The 27,705-nt window shown below is 47.0% G+C and overlaps 1 protein-coding gene across 3 annotated transcripts in view; it reads right to left on the bottom strand.

Annotated features, from left to right (window-relative positions):
• Nucleotides 1-27,705, bottom strand: part of CLTA (clathrin light chain A) — a 60,127-nt gene that overhangs the window by 10,872 nt on the left and 21,550 nt on the right. For 2 of the 3 annotated variants that reach the window (XM_082243075.1, XM_082243076.1), the window contains exons 3-5: nt 24,033-24,150; nt 12,412-12,523; nt 2,494-2,547 (exon numbers count right to left, since the gene is read on the bottom strand). In XM_082243075.1, coding sequence (XP_082099201.1) covers nt 2,494-2,547; nt 12,412-12,523; nt 24,033-24,150 — 284 coding nt within the window. The remainder of the gene's footprint in view (nt 1-2,493; nt 2,548-12,411; nt 12,524-24,032; nt 24,151-27,705) is intronic. The other variant, XM_082243077.1, reaches the window with a different exon arrangement.

Here is a 27,705-nt window from a genome sequence, read left to right as displayed (position 1 = left end):
TTTAAATTTTTGTACTTTCTGTACTCTGCTTTGTAAAAACTCAAACATTGACAAAAAAAAAAAACAAGGCCTTGTAGTAGACATTTTGTAGTGTGTCAGATTTACTAAAAACAAAACCTGCCAATTTGCTAAAGTGACACTAAACTGGTTGAAACAGGTGTGTATTATACCGTGCTACCCTTACCTAATGTGTCCCTTACTTCTAACTTGTGTCTGATGGCTGCAACCAAATAATTGTGTTCCCACAACTACACACTAAAACATCAAAAATGTTGGCTGCGCCTATCCGTGTGCATTCCAACTTTAAACAAAAACCTTACTTTCAAACCACAAAAATGCTATCATTATTCAGTGACAAACTTTCTCGTGTACAATAAAATAAAACAAATGTGAGTCCCAGGTGACTATAGTTTAATTAGTAGTGCTTTTTTCCTTCTTTCAAATATTTTTCCTTTTAAATGTGCTTCTCATATCCTGCAGTTTTTCCCATCTTGACCCTTGTGGATTTCAGTTAATACAATTGTGCAGTGACTCCCACAATTGTGCAGTGACTCCCACCACCTTTCAGCACTGAGTTCACCTCCAGTTTAGACCAGTTTCCAAATCGCCTTCCCCCTGGTTGGGGTTAATTCCGGGCTCCTCATATCTCCTTACACTCTCCTCACTGAGCTGGCTTTGTCTGGGACTTCCTTTCCTCCATGTCCCCTCATTATAAAAGATACACTCCCATTGTGTAGTATATAAAAAGGTTTCACATTTAGTGCATAATATCCACTTACATTAAAACTTGAGACAGTGTGCTTTAAAAAAAATAAATAAAAATCATCCGACGGGGCAGCAGCTACCGTATGTTCCACAAACACAGAATTACCCGACTCCTCCCACGCGCTGCTAGTAAAATGGAGTCATGTCAGAACTTACTGGGTTTCAAAAAGAGCAAATTGTTGGTGCCCGCTTAGCTGGTGCCTCTGTAACTGAAGTTGCCAATTTGTTTTCAGTGTTGCGAAGTAACCTTTTCATAGTGTATGACGGCATATACAGTTTCCAGGAAAACGTTGCCTGGTAAGCATAAGCCCGAACAACACAGTCACCTGACCGAAAAAGACAAAAAAGGACATTTCGCAGGATTGAGACCCGGAATAAGAAAACTGCTGCAAAATTAACTGCAGAGCTCAATCTCAGTCTTTCAAAGCCCGTGTCCACAAAAACTGAGCTGACGGAACTCCATAAGCGACTGATAATGAGAAGATGAGTAGTGCAACACCTATAAATCTTGGACTATTTATCAATGGAAGACTGTAATATGGTCCAATGAATCAAGCTTAACACTGTTCCCAACCACCGGACGGGTTTAGGTTTTGCAAACACTGTCCCAAGTTTACGACTAGGACTGTCTTGTGCCAATAGTAAAGCATGGTGGCGGCGCAATCATGGTTTGGCCAGCCGTTATCTAGGAATTTTGCAGACCCCATCATCACCTCACCCATTGAAAAGATAGAGCCACTGCCAGCGTCAATAATAATGCTGCAATTCACACAGCTGGCGTTGTCAAATCATGGTTTTACGAGCATACAGACAAAGTCTCACACCTTCCCTGGGCACCACAGTCGTCAGACCTCAATAACAGAGCCACTACGGTCAATTTTTAAAAACAAGGTTCAGGTTAATTTTCTGAAAGAACTGGCATGGATTTTACATGAAGATTGGTATCAGATTCCATTATCCACCTTTCAAGACTTCCATTTGTCAATTCACAGGAGAATTCAGGACGTCTTGGATGCCAAAGGCGGTCCAACTACATATTAGATAACGATTTTGTTTTTTTATCATACTCGTTTCCATAATTTTGTTCAACCCCTGTATATGGAGGAATACAAACCATTTTCAAGTTTGTATTCCCAACTCAAAAAAGTACCTTCTATTGCTCTCAGCCTCCTAATTTACAAATCCCTGCTCTAAGCCAATTTCCTGTTCCTTTCTCCACACCCTCTGGACTATGGGATGTGTAGTATGCATAGAACAGTGCATATGACCACAATTAACATGGGGGGGTGTGGAGTGGAGAGACTCGGGAGATTCACGGAGGACATTACAAGAAATGCAGAAAAACAGTAAAAATACAAAACATTTTATGAAAAATAAAAAATTACATGGTCATTAAATCAGTAGAGGCGTATGGATTGTTTTTGGAAGTATAAAGGGTATTATTTAGTGTCATTTTAGGCAAATTATGATGTTTTCTGCTTTAGAAGAATCTGGATTACCGATTTTGTTTATGCAGTGCATGCAGCTGGATAATAAAACAAGCAATTAAGGGTTCCTACTTCCTAACAAGTCTGTACTAAAAAAAAAAAAATATCAGAAAATATAACTTTTCTTTAAGTCCGACAAAGCAAAGCATCCCAGTGACAAAACACAAGACTTCAAAGCTTTACAACAATAGCAACACAGTGTACATAAACGGTCAGTAAAATTAGTAATTAAGCAACATACACATAACCAATCACGTCAGCGAAGGGTTGTTTGTAGAAAGCTTCATCTGCCACCCTACAGACAGCAAGAAGTCCAAAAAGAAGGCAAGCAGGCAAGAAAAGAAAGGAGAGAGCATTGAAAAGAAGAGAATATATGACAGCCTTAAACTTGGCAGGAAAGAGATTAGTAAAAACAGGCATGAAACAAGGATAATACCAGCACATTTAACAAAGAAAGAGAAAGATGTAGATTATGAAAGTAGAACTCCAGTCAAATGACAAATTTAAAATCAAATACATAAATTTAAATGGTTTTACTATGCAAAAAATATGTAATCTTGTCTAGCCTTAACTCTGATTGGACCTGTCTCGCTAAAGCTGGCCATACATGGTTCGAAATTTAGCTGGTTCAACAGGGACCGTCCAAATTTCGATCCATGTGTGGCCACTATGGGTAAACAGAGTTGATCTGCCGTGTCAGATAAAAGCTGCTCGACCAGCACTGATCTGTGTATTCAGACAGCGGGGGGGGTTAGTCTCCCGGCTGTCAGAACACAATAGCTCATCAGGGAGAATTCCACCATCCACCTTGAATGCGCAGATAAGGAATAGGTTTGTCTTTTTCGTTCGGCCAACTAGCTGGAAAAACTAACAAAACAGAACCATGTATGGCCGGCTTAATAAACCAGGTGTAAACACGCCTATTTATTATGGTAGTTGTGTTGTGTGCTTGGCCACCTGTCCGCTAAAGCCTCGTCCACACGTTTAGATAATCGTACGACTTATCGTTCGCATTTTGTTGCAGGATATATGCAACAAAATCGAATTTAACAATGCGTACTATGCGTATGATTTTTTTTGTACGATTCTGGAAAAGCTTCCTGGTTGCGTAGCTACGTATCAGATAGTGCAAAACAAAAACAATGGCAGCCAGGCTTTTTCCTGGGTTATTTTTGTGTTTCTGATCATGCGTGGTCCTTGTCTATCGATTTTTTTGCGGACGCATACTGTACTGATTAAAACGATTGTCTTTTGCTAGGCTATCTTAAGACATACGTTTTCGTGTTTGTCTCTTTGGATTTTGTTGGACGAACTGTCGTGATCGGCTGTCGAAAGCTGTGTACTAGTGATCAGATTATCGTGCGATCAAGTCCAAAGTGATTTTTTTGGTAAGATTATCTGAACGTGTGTACGAGGCATAACTGGAGTACAAATGAGTCAAATGAGTCATCAATTGGCTTCAGGGCCACTTCACTCCACAAAAATGCACTCCGGATACGTTCCAGATGCGTTTTTGCTTACAGTTTACACCACACGCAGTTCAGCTGTTTTCCAGTACACCTCTGTGCAGAAAAAATGCAGCATGTTCTACTTTTTTTCTGCACCTGAATCTGACTGCACAATTGGAATACATGAAAAACACTGTGCGTGCATTTTTCATGCAGAAAAAAAAAAAAAAAAAAAAAAAAAAAAAAAAAAAAAACCACACTGGACTGCATTTGGTGTGAACTAGCACCCAGGGTCATCACATATTACAGTAAAAGCAATCTGCAATGCCAATAATTGTATTTGTAGAATATTAAAATAACGGAATTTTTGTAAAATCTTACCTGTAAAATTCCTTTCTCTGAGTCCTCCGACAGTCGCCGCCTCTTCATATTCGTCACATATGGGGTATTAGACTTTGCTCCGAAGGAGTAGCTAGGCAACAGAATATGTTAACAATAAAGCTTTAACATATCCCACCCTCAAGGGGTGGTCCCCTCAGTCAATACCCTCCTACTTCCTGCAACCATATCTCAGTTTTAGTGGAATAGCAGTAGAGTATACATTCAAACCCCAAAAGAGGGGCGGGGGCGGCGACTGTCGGAGGACTCAGAGAAAGGAATTTTACAGGTAAGATTTTACAAAAATTCCGTTTTCTCTTACGTCCTCCGACAGTCGCCGCCTCTTCATATTCGTCACATATGGGGACGTCCCAAAGCAGTGCAAACATGAGGGGTGGGAAACGCATCCGCGCCGAAAGGCAACGCAGTCTCCACATCAAAGAAAGGAACCTTACCAAAGGAAGGAAACCAGCTGGGCAACAGCAAAAATAAGTGCTCAACAGGAGCAACAACCCAGGAAAAGACAAAAAACCAGGGGATACAAAACTTATCCCAACAGCCAGGAGACCCCAACAAGGGACCCTAGGGAACAGCCGCACTAAGAACCTTGCGGCCAAAGGAAGCATCCGCCGATGCCTGAACATCTACTTTGTAGAATTTTGTGAAAGTGTGTACGGTCGACCAAGTCGCCGCCTTACACACCTGGGCTACAGAAGCCCCATGACGACAGGCCCAAGACGTACTCAGAGATCTAGTAGAGTGCGCCTTCACAGGCACAGGGGGAACCTTCCCCTGCAAGGCATAGGCCTGTTCAATGGTCTGCCTGATCCATGTGGCAATGGTAGAGGCGGAAGCCGCCATGCCCTTCCGAGGACCCTCTGGAAGAACAAACAAGGAGTCCGTCTTTCGAAAAGACTCAGTCGATTTAAGGTAAACCCTAATCGCCCGAACAACATCCAGAGAATGTAGTCTCACCTCCTTTGGATGTTTAGGCTTCGTGCACAACGAAGGCAAAACAATATCCTCGTTAAGATGGAATTCCGAAACTCGTTTCGGCAGAAAAGAAGGATTAGGTCGCAAGACCACCTTATCCAAATGAACAACCAGGTACGGAGACTTGCAGGACAAAGCCGCCAGTTCCGACACTCTGCGAGCCGAAGTGATCGCCACCAAAAAGGCGACCTTTTTGGACAACATAGACAACGATATCTCCCTGATCTGTTCAAAAGGAGCACGTTGTAACACAGACAGGACTAGATTCAAGTCCCAAGGGGGCAAAGGATCCCTCCTAGGAGGAACCAGATGCCGCACACCCTGAATAAAAGTGCCAACCAAGGAGTTGGAAGCCACGGGACGTTGAAACAGAACGGCCAGCGCAGACACCTGACCCTTTATCGTAGCCAGCGCCAAACGCTGATCGACACCCGTCTGAAGGAAAGACAGCACACGGGAAACCGAGTACGTGCGGGGTGAAAACCCCCTGGACTCACACCAGGCAAAATAGGCCTTCCAAGTACGGTAATAAACCTTTCCCGAGGAAGACTTCCTCGCGTTGATCAAGGTATGAACAACCTCTGGAGAGAGACCCTTCTCCTTCAGGACCTCGGTCTCAACAGCCAGGCCGTCAAAGCCAGCGACTGCAAAGCAGGATGGTAAATCGGTCCTTGAGACAGTAGATCGTCCCGAAGAGGCAGACGCCAGGGGGCGTCGACCGCCAGATTCACGAGGTCTGCGTACCAGGACCGGCGAGGCCAGTCCGGTGCCACAAGAATCACCGTGCTGCGTTCCGAGTGTAACCTGCGAAGGAACCGGGACAGCAACTGAATCGGTGGAAACGCGTACATCAGCCTGTACTGATGCCACGGGGCCACTAACGCGTCCGACGCGTCTGCCCGAGGGTCGCGCGTCCTTGCCACGAACCTCTTCACCTTGTAGTTGAGGCGAGACGCGAACAGGTCCACATCTGGAAGACCCCACTTCGCGCACAACATCTGGAAGACAGCCGGGTGGAGAGACCATTCCCCCTGATCCAGGGTCTGGCGACTCAGATAGTCCGCCTGCCAGTTCTCCACTCCCGGAATGTGAACCGCCGTTATCGCCGGGACATGAGTCTCGGCCCAAGACAGAATGTCGGCCACTTCTCGAGCCGCTCGGGCACTCCTGGTGCCCCCTTGGTGGTTGATGTAGGCCACCGCCGTGGCATTGTCCGTCTGCACCCGAACCGGGCAGCCCTGCAGCCGGTCCGTCCAGCGATGAAGACAGAGCCTTATCGCACGCAATTCCAGAATGTTGATCGGGAGGGAAGACTCCCCCTCCGACCAGGTCCCCTGGGCGGACAGAACGCCCAGAACACCACCCCAGCCCGACAGGCTGGCATCCGTGGTGATTATCGTCCACGAGATCGGACGAAACGACTTGCCCCCGGACACCAACGGGGACTGGAGCCACCACAGAAGGTTTTCCCTGGTGCGATGACTCAACGAGATCTGAAGATCCAGAGATTGAGGTCGCCCGTCCCACTTGGACAAGATCTCCGCCTGGAGACCCCGCGTGTGAAACTGCGCGAAAGGAATCGCCTCGAAAGCCGAGACCATCAATCCCAGACATCTCATACACGTCCGCAGAGACGAGTTCGGAACGTCCCTGAGGGACCTGACTTCCTCCTGAAGAGTCCTGAGTTTGTCTTCCGGCAGGAAGACCTTCGCCTGCACCGAGTCCAGTATCATTCCCAGATAGGGAAGACGAACCGACGGACTCAGTGTCGACTTTGGAACATTTATCGTCCAACCGAACTCCTGCAGAGTTTGCATCGTGACAGACAGGTCCTTCTCCAGACCCTGACTGGTCGCGGACCGAATCAGAATGTCGTCCAGATACCCCAGGACAGAAATGCCCTGGGCTCTCAATAATGCCAGAACCGGTGCAAGCACCTTGGTGAAGACCCGCGGAGCCGAGGCGAGCCCAAAGGGCAACGCCACGAACTGGTAGTGATCCTCCGCAATGGCAAATCGAAGGTATCTCTGATGACCCTCGAATATGGGGATGTGAAGATACGCATCCTTCAAATCGATGGAGGCCATGAATTCCCCCGGAACCAGGGCAGCCACCACCGAGCGCAGGGATTCCATGCGGAACTTGCGAACCCGCACAGAGCGGTTCAGAGCTTTCAAGTCCAGAATTGGACGAACCTTGCCCTCCTTTCTGGGCACGGTGAACAGATTGGAATAAAACCCCCGAAATCTGACCGGATGAGGCACCGGAACCACCACTCCCTGAGCCCTCAGGTCCCGCACCGCCAGGTGCAGATCCCGCAGGCGCTCTGGAGACAGTTGTAGATTTGAGGGAAAAAATCTGCTCTCTGGCCGAGAGAGAAACTCGATCTTGTAACCAGATCGAACGATTTCCAGAACCCATCTGTCCCGCACACGGGCCAACCAGGGCTGAAGAAAACCGAGCAAGCGTCCCCCCACCCCAAAACTGGGTGAGGGCGCCCCTTCAGGCCGAACTGTTATGGGCCGCAGGTCCGGATTGGCCGGACTTCTGTTTCCCAGACCAGGGTTTCTTCTGAGAGCCCTGGCCCTTGAACGGTTTGCCCTTGTAGTGCGGCCGAAAGGCACGAAAGGACCCCTGAGGGGGCCGAAAATGAGCATGCTTCTTCCCAGAAGCCCCCTTAGCCTTGGGGAAATGGGGCAAGAGAGTGCTCTTACCCCCGGTAATCCCCTTAATCAACACATCCAGGGACTCCCCAAAAAGGCGAGACCCATCATAAGGCAGAGTGGCTAAGGTTTTACGTGAAGATTGGTCCACCGACCAACATTTCAACCAAACCAGGCGGCGAGACAACACCGCCACGCTGTGCACACGCGCGGCCAACGGAATCAGGTCCAGGTCCGCATCACACAGATACATGACACCCTGGTGGATCTGATCCACCATATCCAGGGTCGCCGCCGAGGCCGAATCGGCCACTAGGACGCGCCTAAGCATCTGCGTCCAACTTGCGATCGCCTGGGCCGCCATGAGAGAAGCAAACAGAGCCTTAAGCATAGAACCCGTAACAGAATAAGTATGACGGGCAAGAGACTCCAGTCTCCTATCCGTGGCATCACGGAAAACAGGGGATCCCTCTGCAGGGATCGCAGTGGCTTTGTTCAAAACCGCAATAGCATGATCCACTGGCGGAGGCACACACCACCGTTCATCAGTGGCAGGCGAGAAAGGATAACGCAGCTTAAATTTACTTGGTACCGCAAAAGGCTTGCGCAAATCGCGCCATTGGTCCTTAACAGCGCGCCGAAAATCAGCATTGCAGGGAAAAACCTGCGGCGTCCTGCGTTTTCTCTGCGTCCCATAAGCCGCCAAGGCAGCTGGGGGACACACCTCGTCCTGCAAACGTAGCGTCTGCTTAATGGAAGCAATCAACTCATCCATGATTGCAAGCTCTTCAGGCGAGCCAGGGGGAGAATTATCAACCCCCTCAACTTCAGCCTCTACCTCAGACCCCACTAGATCAAGAGAGGAGCGGGACCCCGATAGGGGGGTCCCCGCCAGAACAGCCCCATCACCTTCACCCTCAGAATCAGAGGACAGAGTAACTCTGGGCCGTTTAGTAGATTGAGCAGCCACCAGCATTTGCACCTGTGCAGCAAGGCCAGCCACAATAGTGGCTAAATCCCCCCCTGGGGGGGAAACAGCGGTCCCCTGGCTTTCCACCAATACTGTGGGAAACTTGCCCTCCTGAGAATCCATTGCCCCTGTATGCCAGACAACCAAGGGTTAACTGCCCCCTTACAGCAAGCGCGGCAAGCGCAGCCCACCGCACCACACTCAGGCACAATGAGACCCCCACAGGGAATATACAGACTGAATACAGGCAATGGAATACAGGAATAGAAGGATAAAACCTGAGGAGACTCCGCTGCTGCTGCTGCCTCGATCGGTGCTTCCAGGAGAGAGGAAGTGATGCTGCCAGGGCGCTCTATGTAAGCCTATGGAGGCTACAAGAAAATGGCCGCCGTGCATGTAAACCATGCGGCCGGAGCGGGCGCCGGTAAAATGGCGCCGTTTGGCGCCGAAATCGCCGCTCCACAGTGCATAAAATCACAAACAATATTATCCCATAATATGGATACATGTTAGATCGCCGCAGCGATCGCTGTATATGCCCCAACATGCCATTAAAAACATGCCCCACAGCACACAGCTCCTCACACTGCCCAGCCTGACATACTCAGTGTCATACAGCTCCCCCCCCCCTTGCAGCCCACAGCATGCAGCCGAGATATAGGGAGACAAGCAGTGTGATTAAAGGCAGGTTACACAGTCCCAGACTGAGACCCCCCCCAGACAGACAGGTCCCCACATAGATACACTTACCTCACATGGCGTGGGGAACCCGCACAGGCGAACAAGCCGCTGCACATGAGGCAGGGAGAGTCGCAATTCAAGACGCACACAATGGCGGTTCAGAAACCGCACAGCGTCCGGTGAGGTAGCCACCTCACCAATCATCCCTGCACCGAACAGGGATGGGTCGTTCACCGTGCCAGGAGCGTTACCTGGCTGAACGCTCGATGGCAGACTGGGAAGCCACTGACCCACGACCTGCGACCAGGGGGATCAGCCCGAGACCCAGTCCGCATGATCCTCTTCGTCCGAAGAACTAACTAATGCTGACAAAAATAACAGCTAAGTAAAGGTAGAGAGAAAACTCAAACAAAATATCAAAAAGAAGAAAGAGTCTGGGACAAAAAGTCCCAGCACAGAGAGAGCCAGCCACTCCTGACAAGCTAGACATTAAAACTGGGATATGGTTGCAGGAAGTAGGAGGGTATTGACTGAGGGGACCACCCCTTGAGGGTGGGATATGTTAAAGCTTTATTGTTAACATATTCTGTTGCCTAGCTACTCCTTCGGAGCAAAGTCTAATACCCCATATGTGACGAATATGAAGAGGCGGCGACTGTCGGAGGACGTAAGAGAAATAATATTTAAAACAGCACTATAAGCAAAACATTTTTTCCAATAGAGTAAGGGAGGGTTAAAACTCCCATCAGATTTTTTTTTTCCACCATCTGTGTCACATTGTGGAAATTTCCCTTCACCTCCTGTCCCATAGCCAAACAGGAATTGAGGAAATCCATGCAAATTAAGTAAATTCCATGGGGACCCCCATGGGAAGATTCCCCCTCTATTACTTTTCTTAGGACAACCCAAAATTTGGGATTTTCTTTTACTTTTAATGATGATGATGTCAAACAGGACAAATAGAGAGGGTGAGCCTCATTAACGGGGGCACAGACAGTAATATAAATTGACATGCGTTTTACTCTATCGCCACTCTGTCCAAATCTAAAAAAAAAAAAAAAGTTATTTTTATTTAGTTATACTTGAATACATCGCTTGATTAATGTTTCATTTGTCTGGAGTTCTTCTTGGATATACGGTAAAATTTAGGTGGAATGAAATGTGAGCAGAAACCTCAAGTGCATTTAGAAAATAAAAAAGGGAAAAACATCACATTTAAATATTACCTTACTAAAGATTTTTAAGTAAAGGTTAGTACAATTAGTAATGTCCTACTCCATATTATTTATAAACGTAAGGAATAATAAAGTCTATAAGACCCGGTTCACATTAGCGTGACTTGTCAGCCTGACAAGTCGCGCTCCCTCGCGGTCCATTGACCGCTACAGGACCCATTCTAATAGGAGCGACACAAGTCGCTCCGACTTAGAAAAAGGGTCCTGTACTATTTCGGGGTGACCTCGGAGCGACTTGCATAGACTTCCATTATGTGAAGTCCATGCAAGTCGCTCCGAAGTCGTGGTGCAATGTAATGCACAAGTCGCCCCCGAAGTAGTAAGGAGTTGTGTTGCCTCAGTGTGAACCGGCTCTAAAACTGCCATAGTTTGGAGAACCTATATTACACAAGCTCAGGTCCTTAGAGCTAGTCCATATTACAACCTATTGATTCCACCTTTATCAAGGCTAAATGTTCAGCTCGTCTATAGGTGCTCACTCACAAATTATACATTTGATAGTCTGACTGCTTCAACTGTATCTACTTAAAGCGGAGTTCCACCCAAAAGTGGAACTTCCGCTCATTTGCTTTCTCCTCCCCCCCCCGGTGCCACATTTGGCACCTTTCAGGGGGGAACGAGTACCTGTTTTTGACAGGTACCCATTCCCCACTTATGGGAGACGGCTGTCCCTCGGAAGTTTGGCCCCCTCCTCCTTCCCCCGCCGCCAAGCCAATCCGCATGCGCATAGGAACCCGCCCGTGAGGCCATAAGACTTCACTGCCGGGTTCCCTCACCAGCAATGGCGGCTACGGCGGCACCCGATAGCCGATGGAAACATCGGCTGCGGTGCCGACATCGCTGGACTCCAGGGTAGGCAAGTGTCCTAATATTAAAAGTCAGCAGCTACAGTATGTGTAGCAGACTTAATTTTTGGAGGGGGAGGCGGAACTCCGCTTTAAGGAATATGTTCACCCTTGGAACATGTTACATGCTCTTCCTGAATTTAACATGTTCCAGCTCCTGCCCCCTCTCCCTGTGACAGTCGGCGAGGTGGTTTTTCTCCACACCCACTGTCAGAATTTAAAAAACAGCAAGGCCCTGCATAGCCGCATCATTCATTCACAGAATTCTGTGAATGAATGAGCTACAAGTGTTGTTGGCATCCTCAGTCGACATCTTGTAGCTTACAATGAACAATGAGGGCACCGGGGACCGCTCTTGTAGTTCATTAATTCTTCCTGCCATTCGGTAACTGCCTGCATTGGAGGTTTACTGAGTGAGTCTGCAAGATCCTGGCTTTGCACCCGCGAACTGCTGATCATGGGTGCAATTAGTTACAGACGGCAGAGTAAAAAATAATATTGCACATTTGCTCACCTGCAAAAAGATGTGCATTTATTATTTTGATTATAAAAAGCTGAACTTGGCCTTTAAACATTCTGCATATGCATTTTTCGATTTGTTTTAATCAATTTTGTCAAGTTGACTGGAAGAAAAAAAAAAATTAGACAAGTTGTAAAATTTTCATTAGTATTCAATTCAGTTTCACTATGTGTGGTGTAACTGAAATTTGATGTTTTAGAGAAAACAAAAGAAATCTGGTAATTCTATTTGTAGCTTGGATTGGACCACACAAAACAAGGAAGGTGTGTTCGCACCATGGAAAAACATGAATGGTTCAAAAGGTTATAGGGAAAAGATAAAAGGTCATAAAATATAACAAACTTGAAGATCGATCTAAACCACTTTGTGAAGAAGTTTTACAGCAGGCTAAAATAACGAATGAGATTTTATCAAAACTATGATTACCGATTATTTGCTTTTGTCTTCTGTAATAACTCATCTTGTCTTGTGTACCACTCTTCTAGCTCCTTAGAAGCTTTCTCCTTCCACTCTCCTTCTTGCTGTCGAGAGTTGGCATCTGGACCAGAGAAAATTAGATTTCATGTTCATATTGTGGACAAAAAAAACCCCTAAAAACTTTAAATTCACAAACTGTTCGTTTGGGTGGATAACAATGATTTTTAGCACTCTAAGGTTATTTTTTTTTAAAACACTCAGGGACATTTCACATCAGAACACAGTGTGGGAAAGGCGCACTCTGTGCACATGTAGTACTGCCTCCTTGAGGACTGCTGGATTTTCACACTTCCGGTCCCCCCTGGGTTACCGTTAACTTTGGCGTTCAAATCTATCACTTTACTTCTTGGCTCAGTCAATAATTAGTCCAGGGATATGTAGTTATTTTGGTATTATTTTATAAATTAGGGATGGGAGAAGAGATTAGTGGGATACTCCAGATTAACTATACACAAGGTTTGGAGGACATCTTTCAGTTGGTACAGCCAGGCTGTTAATCCACCTTGCCACTAGATGGATTTAAGGTTAAAGTGGAGTTCCACCCGAAAATGAAAGTGCATTCCATCTTCTTGGTCCGGGTCACCTGAAAAACAAATGGATAATCGCAATTTTTTTTTTTTTTTTTTAGAAGATAATATACTTGCCTTACTTCCTCTTCCTCCCCTCAGCGGTCACGGCGAGTCGTCACTTCCTGACTTGCAATGATTCCTGGGAGCTGAACGTCATCGCTCCCAGGAATCAATGCGCCTGCACCGGCCCCGACGACAGTTTCGGTGCAGGCACCGTCATACCTTGCTAAACAGCTTTTGAGCATGCCCTGAAGCTGTGCAGGGATGCCGCTGCAGACCCGGAAGTGACGGCGGGACCGGCGCAGTGCATCGTGGGACCGAAGAGGATGCAGAAGTGGATCGCGCTGGCTTCAAGCTGCCCACACCTGAGATGGCAGCGCTGGAGAAGACATTTTCAATGTAAGTATTTCTTCTTGCAGGTACCGTAAGTGCAACCCGGGACAGTTCAGAGGCTATCCATTGTGGAATGCACTAGCCCTGACTGTCCCGGGGGTATTTTTATGTTTTTGTTTGTTTTTTAGGTGGAACTCTGCTTTAAGTCTCTTTCCAGAGGACTTGATTAATTAAATTCCCTTCAGGACACTTTCCTAGCATCCTCTCTCGACCACTGACGCCCGTCCTCTGACTATCCTACTCCGGGGTGGTCATCCTCAGGTCAAGCCCCTAGACACGATCCCCTGTACTCACGATACTGTTTTTCGAGGGTCTCCAGTGTCTCAACCCTTCCAGTCAGCTCTCATGGACCTCTGGGTTTAGCTTCTTCCTTCCTGGTCCCCAGGCTGGCTGCCTGTGACCGCGTGCCACTGCTACAGAGGAGGAGACAGCAGCCACCGCCTCTCCGGGACTCTGCTCACCTGCCAAAGACCACGCAGCACATGTGCTCCTGGCTTTTATACAGTGTCCCAGAATGCACCGAGACAGCCTGTCCCTGCCAATCACCAGGACTGTATCAAAGCCTATGTATCCATTGGTCAGGTTTCCTCCCACTGTCCAACATGCCTCCCTATTGGACCAGTGTGAAACACTCTCTAGACTCAATGTATCACATACTGAGCACACTGAGCAGACCTCACTAACAGATCCTGCTCTCTGCTAGACAGAAAGCAATATAGATTTGCCTGCTGCTCCTCTGATAGGCAGAGCCAAAAACTATACTCTCTCACTAGCACCTACCTGGGAGGGTGCTACACACGTTTCCCACACTGTGCTCGAACGCACTGCCTTTGAGATCCGTTGCGGGTGCCAATGTATTGTTAATATTACCCCAAACACAGATTACAAACGCAAGTGCATTTGCAGGCACCAAATCCCATGTTACCGTAATACCATGTGAATTGGTTAAGCGCATTAAATGAATGGGCTGCAAAATTGCACCACACACCGCAAATCCTGGTGTGAATCAGCCCGTAGGGACACAGCTTAACTCTGCCACCACTAGGGACACACCATGACTGGTTTGATCCAATGCCAAATGGCATCACTGGTCTACCCCACAACTCCAAGGTTAGACCACCAAAGCATTAAAAGGGAATCTGATGTAAAATAACTGTATAGGCACTAGCAGACTGAGGCTTTTTCTTTAACTCCCATACCTTTAACTAGTCCCAATGCATGGTTGTTAACCTACTTTGCATCATTGCTCTAAAACTGCCATGCAGCCCAGAAGACAGAGCATGTTTTTTTTTTTTTTAAATCAAAGCCCTCTCATACTGGTATTCTCTTTAAAATAATGCTATTTTTGATCCTTTATTAAAAGCTGAAATTAAAGAATGTTGACTGTTATAAAGTTTTAAGAAGCCATAAAAAAAAAAAAAAAAAAAACTGAATTTTTGTAAGATCTTACCGTAAAATTCCTCTCTCTGAGTCCTCCGACAGTCGCCGCCACTTCATAATCTTCACTAATGGGGTAATTGACCTTTGCTCCGCAGGAGTAGCTAGGCAACAAGATTTGTTAATATCAAAGCTTTTAGCATATCACACCCCTAGGGGGTGGTCCCCTCAGTCAATACCTCCCTGCTTCCTGCAATCTCAACTCAGTTTCAGTAGCATAGCAGTAGAGTACATAAACAAACCCCAAGAGAGGGGCGGGGGCGGCGACTGTCGGAGGACTCAGAGAAAGGAATTTTACGGTAAGATCTTACAAAAATTCCGTTTTCTCTTACGTCCTCCGACAGTCGCCGCCACTTCATAATCTTCACTAATGGGGACGTCCCAGAGCAGTGTAGACATGAGGGGTGGGAAAAACGCAGCCGTGCCTAAAGCAACGTAGTACCCACATCAGAAAAAAGAACCTTACCAAAGTAAGAGAACCAACTGGGCAACAGGAAAAACGTGCTCAACAGGAGCAACAACCCAGGAAGAACAAGCAACCTAGGGGTAAAAACACCCCAACAGCCAAGGACCCAAACAAGGGACCCTAAGGCACTGCCGCACTAAGAACTTTACGGCCAAAAGGAAGCATCTGCCGATGCCTGAACATCCACCTTGTAAAATTTTGAGAAGGTGTGAACGGACGACCAAGTCGCCGCCTTACACACCTGGGCCACAGAAGCCTGATGACGATAGGCCCAAGTCGCACTCAGAGACCTGGTAGAGTGCGCCTTCACAGGGAAAGGGGGAACCTTCCCCTTCAAAGCATAGGCTTGCACAATGGTCTGTCTGATCCATTTGGCGATGGTCGCAGCCGACGCCGCCATGCCCTTCCGAGGCCCCTCTGGAAGGACAAATAGAGAATCCGACTTGCGAAAGGATTTCGTCGACGACAGGTAAACTGATCGCCCGAACCACATCCAAGGAATGCAAAGCCACCTCCTTTGGATGCTTAGGCTTCGCGCAAAGCGAAGGTAAGACAATGTCCTCATTGAGGTGAAAGTCCGAGATCCTCTTCGGAAGAAAAGAAGGGTTAGGTCGTAAGACCACCTTATCCAAGTGAATCACCAAGTAGGGAGAGCTGCAGTACAAGGCCGCCAGCTCCGATACCCTGCGAGCCGAAGTGATCGCCACCAAAAAGGCAACCTTCTTGGACAACAGAGACAACGAGATCTCCCTGATCTTCTCAAAGGGAGCATGCTGCAACACGGACAGAACAAGGTTCAGGTCCCATGGAGGTAAAGGGTCCCTCCGAGGAGGGGCTAAGTGTCGCACCCCTTGAACAAAGGTGCTAACCAAAGAATTAGACGCCACAGGGCGTTGAAAGAGAACGGCCAGCGCAGAAATCTGACCCTTAATCGTGGCCAACGCCAAACGCTGGTCCACACCCGTTTGAAGGAAAGCCAACACTCTCGATACAGAGTATGAGCGAGGGGAAAACCCCCTGGACTCACACCAGGCAAAATACGCCTTCCAAGTACGGTAGTAAATCTTCCCCGAAGAGGCTTTTCTAGCCTTGATCAAAGTGGGAAGGACCTCAGGGGAGAGACCCCTATCCTTCAGGACCTGGCTTTCAACAGCCAGGCCGTTAAAGCCAGCGACTGTAAAGCAGGATGGAATATCGGTCCTTGAGACAGATCATCTTCTCGAAGAGGCAGACGCCACGGAGCGTCGACCGCCAGATTCACGAGGTCTGCGTACCAAGACCGGCGAGGCCAGTCTGGCGCCACCAGAATCACCGTGTGCGGTTCCGAGGCCAACCTGTGAAGGAGCCTGGACAGCAGTTGAATCGGTGGAAAGGCATACATTAGACGATACTGATGCCAGGGCGCCACTAACGCGTCTGAGGCGTCTGCCCGAGGATCGCGCGTCCTTGGCACGAACCTTTCCACCTTGTTGTTTAGACGAGACGCGAACAGGTCCACATCTGGGGAACCCCACTTCGCGCACAACATCTGAAAGACATCCGGGTGAAGGGACCATTCCCCCTGGTCCAGGGTCTGGCGGCTCAGATAATCCACCTGCCAGTTCTCCACCCCCGGAATGTGAACTGCAGATATCGCCGGGACGTGCATCTCGGCCCAAGACAGAATGTCGGCTACTTCCCGAGCCGCTCGGGCACTCCTGGTGCCCCCTTGGTGGTTGATGTAGGCCACCGCTGTGGCATTGTCCGTCTGCACCCGAACCGGACGGCCCTGAAGCCTGTCCGTCCAACGCAGAAGGCAGAGATTTATCGCTCGCAATTCCAGAATGTTGATCGGGAGGGAGGATTCCCCCTCCGACCAAGTTCCCTGGGCGGACAGAACGCCCAGAACACCACCCCAGCCCGACAGGCTGGCATCCGTGTTGATTACCGTCCACGACAAAGGACGAAAGGACTTGCCCCCTGACACCGCCGGGGACTGGAGCCACCATAAAAGACCCCTTCGGGTGAGGCGGCTCAATGAAATCCACAGATCCAGAGATTGCGGACGCCCGTCCCACTTGGCCAGGATCTCCGCCTGAAGATCCCGCGTGTGAAACTGGGCGAAGGGAATCGCCTCGAAAGCCGAGACCATCAATCCCAGACACCTCATACACGTCCGGAGGGACGAGCACTGAATGTCTCTCAGGGACTAGAGCTGCACGATTCTGGCCAAAATGAGAATCACGATTTTTTAGCTTGGAATAAAGATCACGATTCTCTGTGTAACAAAAAAAAATTGGGATAACTTTATTGTTACGTTTTGTTTTATTCATTAAAGTCTATTAATTGCGTTTGAAAGACTGCTGCGCAAATACAGTGTGACATAAAATATTACAACAATCGCCATTTTATTCTGTAGGGTCTCTGCTAAAAAAATATATAAAATGTTTGGGGGTTCTAAGTACTTTTCTAGCAAAAAAAACTGATTTTAACTTGCAAGCAACAATTGTCAGAAAAAGGTCTAGTCTTTAAGAGGTTAAACTTCCTTTATCCCTGGCAGAGGGAAGGAAAAGATACAATGTAATCATTTTGTTTATAGTTACTGGGAGACTAATGCTGATAGGCGTTTGCAGGAGGCTTTTTTTTTTTTTCTCCACAGCTGTTCTCTCGGCTATGCAGCTATGCAAAGAATCAAGCATATCTCAGGTTTAGATCGTCAGGGGGGGGTGAATCGAGATCGCGATTTTCATACGATTAATCGTGCAGCTCTATCAGGGACCTGACTTCGTTCTGAAGTGTCCGAAGCTTGTCTTCCGGTAGGAAGACCTTCGCTTGAACAGAGTGCAGGATCATCCCCAGGTAGGGGAGACGAGCAGACGGACACAGCGTTGACTTTGGAAAATTTATCGTCCAACCGAACTCCGGCAGAGTCTGCATCATGATGGACAGGTCGTTCACCAGGCCCTGACTGGTCGCAGACCGAATCAAGAAATCGTCCAGATACCCCAGGACAGAGATGCCCTGGGCTCTCAATAAAGCCAGGACCGGCGCAAGCACCTTGGTGAAAACCCGCGGAGCCGAAGCGAGACCAAAGGGTAACGCCACGAATTGGTAATGATCCTCCGCAATGGCGAATCGAAGGTACCTCTGGTGACCCTCGAAAATGGGGATGTGAAGGTACGCATCCTTCAAGTCGATGGAGGCCATGAATTCCCCCGGAACCAGGGCAGCCACCACTGAGCGCAGGGATTCCATGCGGAACTTGCGAACCCGCACAAAGCGGTTCAGAGCTTTTAAGTCCAAAATCGGACGTACCTTGCCCTCCTTTCTGGGCACAGTGAACAGATTGGAATAGAACCCCCGAAATCTGTCCCGATGAGGTACCGGAACCACCACTCCCTGGGCCCGCACCGCCAGGTGCAGATCCTGCAAGCGCTCCGGAGATAGCTGAAGATTTGAGGGAAAAAATCTGCCCGCCGGCCAAGAGAGAAACTCGACCTTGTATCCAGATCGAACGATTTCCTGAACCCACCTGTCCCGAATGCGGGCCAGCCAAGGTTGAAGAAAACCGAGCAAACGTCCCCCCACCCCGGAACCGGGTGAGGGCGCCCCTTCAGGCCGAATTGGCATGGGCAGCGGACCCGGACTTCTGCTTACCCGCCCTTGGCTTTTTCTGGGAGCCTTGGCCCTTGAAGGGCTTGCCCTTATATTGCGACCGAAAGGCACGAAAGGACCCCTGAGAAGGCCTAAACGAAGTATACTTCTTACCGCGAACAAACTTATTCTTGTGAGTTTGGGGTAAGAGAGTGCTCTTACCCCCGGAAATTCCCTTTATCAGAGTATCCAAAGACTCGCCAAAAAGGCGAGATCCCGCGTAGGGCAAAATTAGCTAAAGTCTTGCGAGATGATTGGTCAACCGACCAACATTTCAGCCACATCAGGCGACGGTTCAATACCGCCACACTTGAGAGGCGTGCAGCCAAAGGGACTTAATCCAAGTCCGCATCGCACAAATATATGACACCCTGATGAATTTGATCTACCATAGCCAATGTTGTCGGTGGAGCAGAGTCAGCCACCAGGGTGCGCCTGAGCACCTGCGCCCAATCCGCAATAGCCTGGGCTGCCAAAATGGAAGCAAAAATAGGCTTCAGCATAGAACCAGCAACCGTACAAGTATGACGGGCCAGAGACTCCAATCTCCTGTCCGTAGGGTCCCTGAACACCGGGGTATCCTCAGCAGGAATCGCAGTAGATTTATTCAAAACTGCCACCGCGTGATCCACCTGAGGCGGCACACACCAACGCTCATCAGTGGTGGGTGTAAAGGGATAACGCAGCTTGAACTTACTTGGCACAGTAAATGGCTTCTTTAAATTGCGCCATTGCTCATCAACAGCGCGCTGAAATTCCGCAGGGCAGGGAAAAACCTGCGCTGTTTTGCGTTTCCTTTGCGTCCCATAAGAGGACATCAAAGCAGGAGGACATGGTTCATCCTGCAAACGCAGTGTTTCCTTGATAGAAGTAATCAACTCATCCATGAGTGCAAGCTCTTCAGGCGAGCCAGGGGGAGAAGTATCAACTCCTACCTCAGCCTCCCCCTCAGACCCCACAAGGTCCAGAGATGAACGAGACCCTGAGAAGGGCACTCCAGCCATAGCAGCCCCATCGCCCTCTGAATCAGAGGAAATAGACAATCTGGGCCGTTTTGCGGATCGATCAGCCATTAGCATCTGCACCTGAGAAGCCAGGTTCGCCACAATAGCAGCCAGATCAGCCCCCTCGGGGGATGCAGCAGGCCCTTGGCCCCCCACCAAGGTGGGAGGAAACTTGCAATCCTGAGAATCCATGCCCCAGCAATAATTGAAAAAGGAGGACTGCCCCTTTAAGACCGCGGCGAGCGTAGCCCACCGCACACTACTGTATGTACCGACCCCCACAGGGATAAGGACACTGAGCAAGGAATTACAGGAAAAAGTAAAGGTAAAAACCTGGAGAGATCACACAGGCTGCTGCCACCGATCGCTGTTCCAGAGCAAAAGGAAGTGATGCAATGACTGACTGCCCTATAAAGCCTATGCAGGCTACACAAACATGGCCGCTCGTCTGAGGCATTTTAGGCAATGAGAAAATGGCGCTGACATGTGGCTGAATGATCGATCGCCGCCAAAATGGCGGCGTTTGGCGCCAAAACACTGCGCCGCACCACACAGGGCCGGTCACCATAATTTTGCCGCAAAAAAATGGCGGGACGCAGTAGCAGCCGCCGCACAGCATGTCCAAACCCAGTCTGCCCCATACTCTCACATAGAGCGGGAGAGCCCCCCCCCGCAGCCCACAGAAAGGCAGCTATTCCACACAGGAATCTGACAGGGAGCTCAGCAGATACACAGACATGCAGGGTCACACAGTCACAGACTGACTCCCAAAACAGACAGGTCCCCACATAGAATTGCACTTACCAGTCCGGATGGCGTGGGGAGCCTTCTCCAGCGACCAAACCGCTGCACTGAGGACAGGGAGTGTCGCAGCCAGGACGCAGTGGAACTGCGGTGCGAAACCGCAAATGGCGTCCGGTGAGGTAGCCACCTCACAGACAGCATCCCTGCAGCGAACAGGGATGGGTCGTTCAATATGCCAGGGAAACCTGAGCTGAACGCTCGATGGCAGGCTGGGAAGCCCCTGGCCCTGAACCCTGGGACCCAGGGTGGCCAGTCCGAGACCCAGCTCCGCATGATCATCTTCATCCGAAGAAACTAAACTAATGCTGAGAAAAAGAACAGCTAAGTAAAAGAAAGAGAAAAATACTCAAAATAAAATCAAAAAGAGGATAGAAGGCTGAGACTGAAAGCCCCAGCACAGGATCAGCCAGCTACTCCTAAGCTAGGCATTAGAAACTGAGTTGAGATTGCAGGAAGCAGGGAGGTATTGACTGAGGGGAACACACCCTAGGGGTGTGATATGCTAAAAGCTTTGATATTAACAAATCTTGTTGCCTAGCTACTCCTGCGGAGCAAAGGTCAATTACCCCATTAGTGAAGATTATGAAGTGGCGGCGACTGTCGGAGGACGTAAGAAAAAAAAGTTTCAAAATGCTTTCTGTTAAAGTTTCCACTATCTGGAATATTAATAATATATGAGATTCTGGGACAGGGAAAACTTTAACATAACACAGGTACATTACTACTTACCTACTCTAAAATGAAAAGTTTATATTTTAAAAATTGTGGTGACAGATGGTTCACAATGTTAGCTGACTTGCTAAATGCTGAGCCTCTAACCATAACGCCTTAATTACTAATCTTTAAAAAGTTTGCATCTGAGGAAAGTTAGAAGCCCTTATATGCATACTTATACCAGGTTTCTATTTTCATCAAGCAGCATTGACATTTTGTGCTGGCCTGGAGAACCATTTCACATGGTTAAAAGGGTTAATTGATGCAACCATTAGAAATAATTATTTTAGTAGTGTCTTGGTGGTGCCAACCCCTTCTAAGTTCCACTTTTTTGGAGTTTGTTGGAAAACCCCTGGAAAGATATGATACAGACTAGGAGGAGGCCCAATTACTGTGCATATACGTCAAGACTGTAATAAACACGTCATGAAACAAAGTGTAATGATGGGTACAACATTAGCAGGTAAATGAGCACCTTTAATTAAGTTAATGGTAAACTTGGAGGAATGATTTCTTAAGAGGTTACTGACATATACAGTGCTGTCAAAGTATTCAGACCCCTTTCACTTTATTTTCATTTTCTGCCTGATACTACAGTTGTTTAAATTCATTAAAGTGGTAGTAAACTGCATAAAACTTCCATCTTCACCCGGTGTTCCTTCCAGGCTTGAGTGCTTCGGTCACCTGATTGGGCTAGCTGCGATGAGGTCACTCTCCTGCATGCGTGCAGGAGTCACGGCTGTGGCACAGAGCTCTGAAGGGACTAGATAGGTCATTCCTTCAGAGCACATGCACCGGTGACGTCACCAGCTGCATGCAGTGTGAATATCTCCTAAACAGAGCCAGTTTAGGAGACATTCACTGTACCTACAGGTAAAGCTTATTACAGGCTTACCTGTAGGTACAAATCAAAAAGAAGACTTTACAACTGCTTTAATTTACACCCAGTACACCAAAATGACAAAGTGAAAACAGAATTTTAGAAATGTCTGAATTTATTCAAAAAGGAAAAACTGAAATATCACATTTGCATAAGTATTCAGACTCTTTGCAACAACACTTGAAATTTAGCTTAGGTGCCTCCCATTTCTCTTGATCGTTGCTGAGAAGTTTCTACACCTTACCTGGAGTCGACCTGTGGTAAATTAAATTGATTGGACATGATTTGGAAAGGCACACATCTTTCTATAAAAGGCCTCAGAGCTGACAATTCATACTGTATCAGAGCAAAAACTATGAGGTCAAAAGGAACTGCTTGCAGAGCTCAGAGACCGGATAATTGCAAGGCACAGATCTGGGGAAGGCTACAAAAAAAAAATAAAAAATTCTGCTGCACTGAAGGTTGCCAAGAGCACAGTGGTCTCCATACTTCTCGAATAGAAGAAGCTTGACACAACCAGGACTCATCTAAGAGCTAGTCACCCGGTCAAACTGAGAAATGGGGAAAAAGGGCCTAAGAAAAGTGACCAAGAATCCAAATGATCACTCTGAGCTCCAGAGATCCTGTGTGGTTATGGGGCAAAGTTCCAGAAGGAAAACCATCACCGCAGCCCTCCACTGATCTGGGCTTTATGGCAGAGTGGCCCCTCTGCAAAAACACATAAAAACCTGCTTGGAGTTTGCAACGAAAACACTTGAAAGACCTTCAGACTGAGGAACAAGATTTTCTGGTTTGGTGAAAACAAGATTGAACCATTTCGTCTCAATTCTAAACGCTGTGTCTGGAGGAAACCAGGCACCACTCATCACCTGCCCAATACCATCCCAACAGTGAAGCATTGTGGTTGCAGCATCATGCTGTGGGGGTGTTGTCCAGCAGCAGGGACTGGGAGATTAGTCAGGGTTGAGGGAAGACTGAATGGAGAAAAGTACAGAGAAAATGAAAACCTGTTCCACAGTGCTCAGGACCTCAGACTGGACTGATGGTTCACTTTCCAACATGACAACACAGGAGTGGCTCAGAGACAATCTTTTCTATTAATAGTGTGGGACCCACTGAAAATGGGGTACTTTGACAAAGTGGTGGGCTTGAGCACAATATGGCCATATGGTTTGACTAAATCCCCATATTTACTTAATAAGAGCAGGCGTTTTTAAGTAGCCTTGCAAGATTTGAAAGCAACTTTTGTGTATGTGTGCACTATTATATTGTTCAATTGACTGAGAAACAACTCTGTTAATGTACTAGAGTGTCCCAGCCAGGGCCCTGACTTAAACCCTATTGAACATCAATGGAGACCTGAAAATGGCTGTCCAAAAGGTTCCCATCCAACCTGACTGAGCGAAGAGGATTTGCAAAGAATGGCAAAAAAATTCTCCATACCAGGTGTGCAAAGTTTGCGATGTCATACCCAAAGACTCGAGACTCCAAAAAAAAAAAAAAAAAATGAATCTAAACAATAGTATTGGGCTACAATATAACAACATTTAAAATTTTCTGAAGATCTTCTGAATACACTGTATTTGTTCTAACTGTCCATGGTGCAGTGCATCTTCCTGAAGTACAATAAGAAAAAGGAAGAGACAATAGGCTATAAACAATATGCTCACCAAGTACTTCTAAACGGCTCCTTTGCTCTTCTCTCCATTTCCGGATGCTTTCTGGTTCTGATTGCAAACGGTCAGCGTGGGAAATGGCTGCATAACTATCTGTTGGCCCATTACTTTCCTGTTCCAGAGAAAACAAAGTTACAGCATTAACATTGTGCTGTCTCTAATCAGCGGATAACTTGATAATATTTATGACGAGCAATGACCGCCATCCTTTTCAGTGAGCTGCCCATTGTATTTTATTTAATAAAGGTTTACTATTGCTACACTTTGTTTGGTGCCCTCTCGTGTTCCCTTTATCCTTATACAGATACTCTTTAGTCTGAGGTGCTGCAGTTAATGTACACTGGAATTAACCTTTGATGGCCTATGAAGGACTGTGTTATCCCTTTCCATAGTTATACAAGTGATGCCATGATTGCTATACCTCTGCCTCTTGTTTATAGCACCATAATCCATTTTAGAGGGGGGTTCAGGTTTATATGCATTGAGTCAGGTGCACATCAGCTACTCTGGTCTTACAAAAACATAGGGTGCTGCCTTTCAGGCAAGCTGCGTTTCCTCTACCAGGCAAGGTGCAAACACACCAACTACGCTTAGAAGCTGCATAGAATCCGGTTACCTTCCAATACGTGCCAGGTATATTCACTTCACAATAGTTGCCCATTTACCACAGCACTGTTTGGGATTAAGGGATTTTAAACACACTTAGGTGATCCTCACTCCAGGGAATGAAGTGGGAATAATACATTACATCACTTCCTGGTCCGGAGCGGAAATTCCCCAGGAGCAGTGACAGAGGAAGCGGCTAACAGAGCACAGGAGAGACAACTAAGAGAATGAGAACCTGTCAAAGCCTATATTCTGCCAAATAGGTGGCTATAAGTCCCCTATGTGACAGCAATCATTTTTTTTTTTATTTTTTAAACAGTTATAGTAACAAAAGCCCCCTAAACCCCTAGATACATAGAAAATGGTGACTGCCCTACATTTTAAATTAACACCCTGCATGCCAGAGTGAGAGCAAAAATTCCAGGGCCATTATTCCTGATTAACTCTAAACTGATGACCTGTAAAGGGCTTTTCTAGAGTTGCCTATGGATAATATTTGGTCAAGGCTTATAATTGTGTGCGCCAGTGAACCTGTGACAAACTTCACTGGCGCACACAATTATAAGGTTTGACATACTATCATCACCTTTGAGAATATCTTTAAAGAAATGCGTCAGGTCACGGCGTGCTGACGTCACCTTCATGTTATTGTCCACGAAGGACGGGCGAGCGGAGCCGGCCGGCCGGCGGCTGTCACCTCTCTCCTTTTTTGGCTCTTGACATCTGATGTTTGTAAGTGTTTGCCTTTTTATTAATAAATCATCCGTGGGTTTTATGCTATGGTGTGCCTTTTTGTATTTTACGGTTGATTCCTTCACCTGCATCCCGAGTCCCCAGCAGTGTCCCCAGTGGAAGTACTATTGGATTGGTCCTCTGATTACCCCTCTGCCTCAATATTATCTGGAGTCGGTAAGGGTATTTTTATACGGTCTTGCCCTCTCCGCTTTGCATGGTTGGGACCTCCTTTGTTTATGCTCATCACATCTGTTCCTTTGGTAAGCTGCAGTCCTACTGGGGGAGGCTTTCTGATCTTATCTGTTTGCTGATTACCTTTCATACTCTGGTAAGAAGTACCTATTAAGCTCCAGTGGGGTTTGAGATTTTCTGCAATCACGTCTATTCACCAGACTCACTTTCAACACCTGAATTTTTGGCATTCCTAATGACTTGGGGTGTTTCTTTCTTTTTGTCATTTTGGTTTTACGCTATGGCGTTTGTATTTTTGTATTTCACATGGTAATGCTGCACTGAGGAGACCCATCCAGGAAACACGTGGCTCACTGGCGTCCACTTCCTGAGGACTTCTGGAGTCATCTGCTTTACTTTGGCCTTTATAACATATGTTTCCGGTAAGCGGTACCTGCACAGTCACTTCACCTGTCGTGTATATATATATATATATATATATATATATATATATATATATATATATATATATATGTGTATATGTGTATATATATATATATATATATATGGACTTTATCACGGACTTTTATATCATATAGATGTCTCATCTTTTAGCGCAACTTATTTCTATATTGACATACTAAATATCTGTTTATTCCAAACTGCAACCTTATCTTTTATATTTACCAAACATTTGGGTGATATATTGTTGTTTGCGGGCAGTAAAATCAACTTTAGTCATGCGAAATAAAAAATTGCAATTAAAAAAAACATTTATTCTCCGGGGCCTCTGCTTTCAGAAAACATATTTGAGGGTTTTAACTAATCTTCAGGTCTAAAAAGTGCATTTTAACTAGTGTGCAAAAGGGAAAAACAAAAAAGCTTAGGTACTGAACTAGTTAAGGTTTGCTGTGCGCTTTCCTTAAAAATAAAAAAAAAAATATATATATATATATATATATATATATATATATATATATATATATATATATATATTATATATATATATATATATTTATTAGGGCTGGGCGATTTTGCCTAAAAAAAAAATCTTCGATTTTTAAAGAAAAATTCGAGTTTCGATTTTTTTTTTGCAATGCACTTAAAAAATGACTGCAGAGTCTGGAGGGAGGACTGAGGAGAAGGAAAAGCGCTGTATAGGTGTGTCTGACTCTGACGGACCACCGCGCTGTGATAGGTACAGTCTCCCCGGCCTGGATGTGACGTCAGCTGCGGGGCAGGCGGTGCGTCTGTACAGGCTGGGGCTCGGGCTGCGGCGCGCTGTAATAGGTACAGTCTCCCCGGCCTGGATGTGACGTCAGCTGCGGGGCGGGCGGTGCGTTTGTACAGGCCGGTGTTGTAAAATTTTGTCGGACCCGTGAAAAAAAAAAAAAAAAAAAAAAAAATCGGACCTCGTCACTTCCGGTGACAGAGCATCACAAAACAGCTGATAGGAGTCGTCCGTGCGCATGCGCAGAAGACATTTTTCGAGGTTTGGAAAAATTATAACAGAGAGCGGACAGCTGATTGAGAGGAGGCGGGGCTGAGGTGCGACGGAGGATGGAGGACACCGCCGCGTCGTGGAGACATTAGGGACGGAGGCACATATGCAGAGCTGGCGGAGGAGGCGGGATGGAGGAGCGGCCGTGTAATAAATGCAGAGCTTAAGCGACTCCTTCTGTTTTATTATCTTTAGTAATTATCGTATTATTTATCCTTAGGATTTAATAACAATTAGTATTTCTATAATACAAAATAAGAAATACTAAATGTAATGAAATCCTAAGGATAAATAATACGATAATTACTAAAGATAATAAAACAAGGAGTCGCTAAAGTCCTGCATTTATTACACGGCCGCACCTCCGTCCCGCCTCCTCTATACAGTTCTGCAGATGACGCGGCGGTGTCTTCCGTCCCACCTCAGCCCCGCCTCCTCTCTTTCAACTGCTCGCTATGTGTTATAAGTTTACCAAACCAAGATAATGTCTTGTGCGCATGCGCACTTGAGACTCCCATCACCGGAAGTGACGAGTCCTGTAATTGTGGTTTAGAGAATTCCCTGACCAAGACCATTGGCCCACTACAGGAGACAGTTTCCTGGCAGGCTCGCTCAGGTGGGTTTGGACAAGAACCCTTAATACGTCCAAGCTAA

Source organism: Pelophylax lessonae, assembly GCF_965119305.1.
Source record: "Pelophylax lessonae genome assembly, chromosome: 1".
Lineage (NCBI taxonomy): Eukaryota > Metazoa > Chordata > Amphibia > Anura > Ranidae > Pelophylax > Pelophylax lessonae.
Note: the sequence above shows the minus strand (reverse complement) of the source record. Positions and strands in the feature narration are given on the sequence as shown.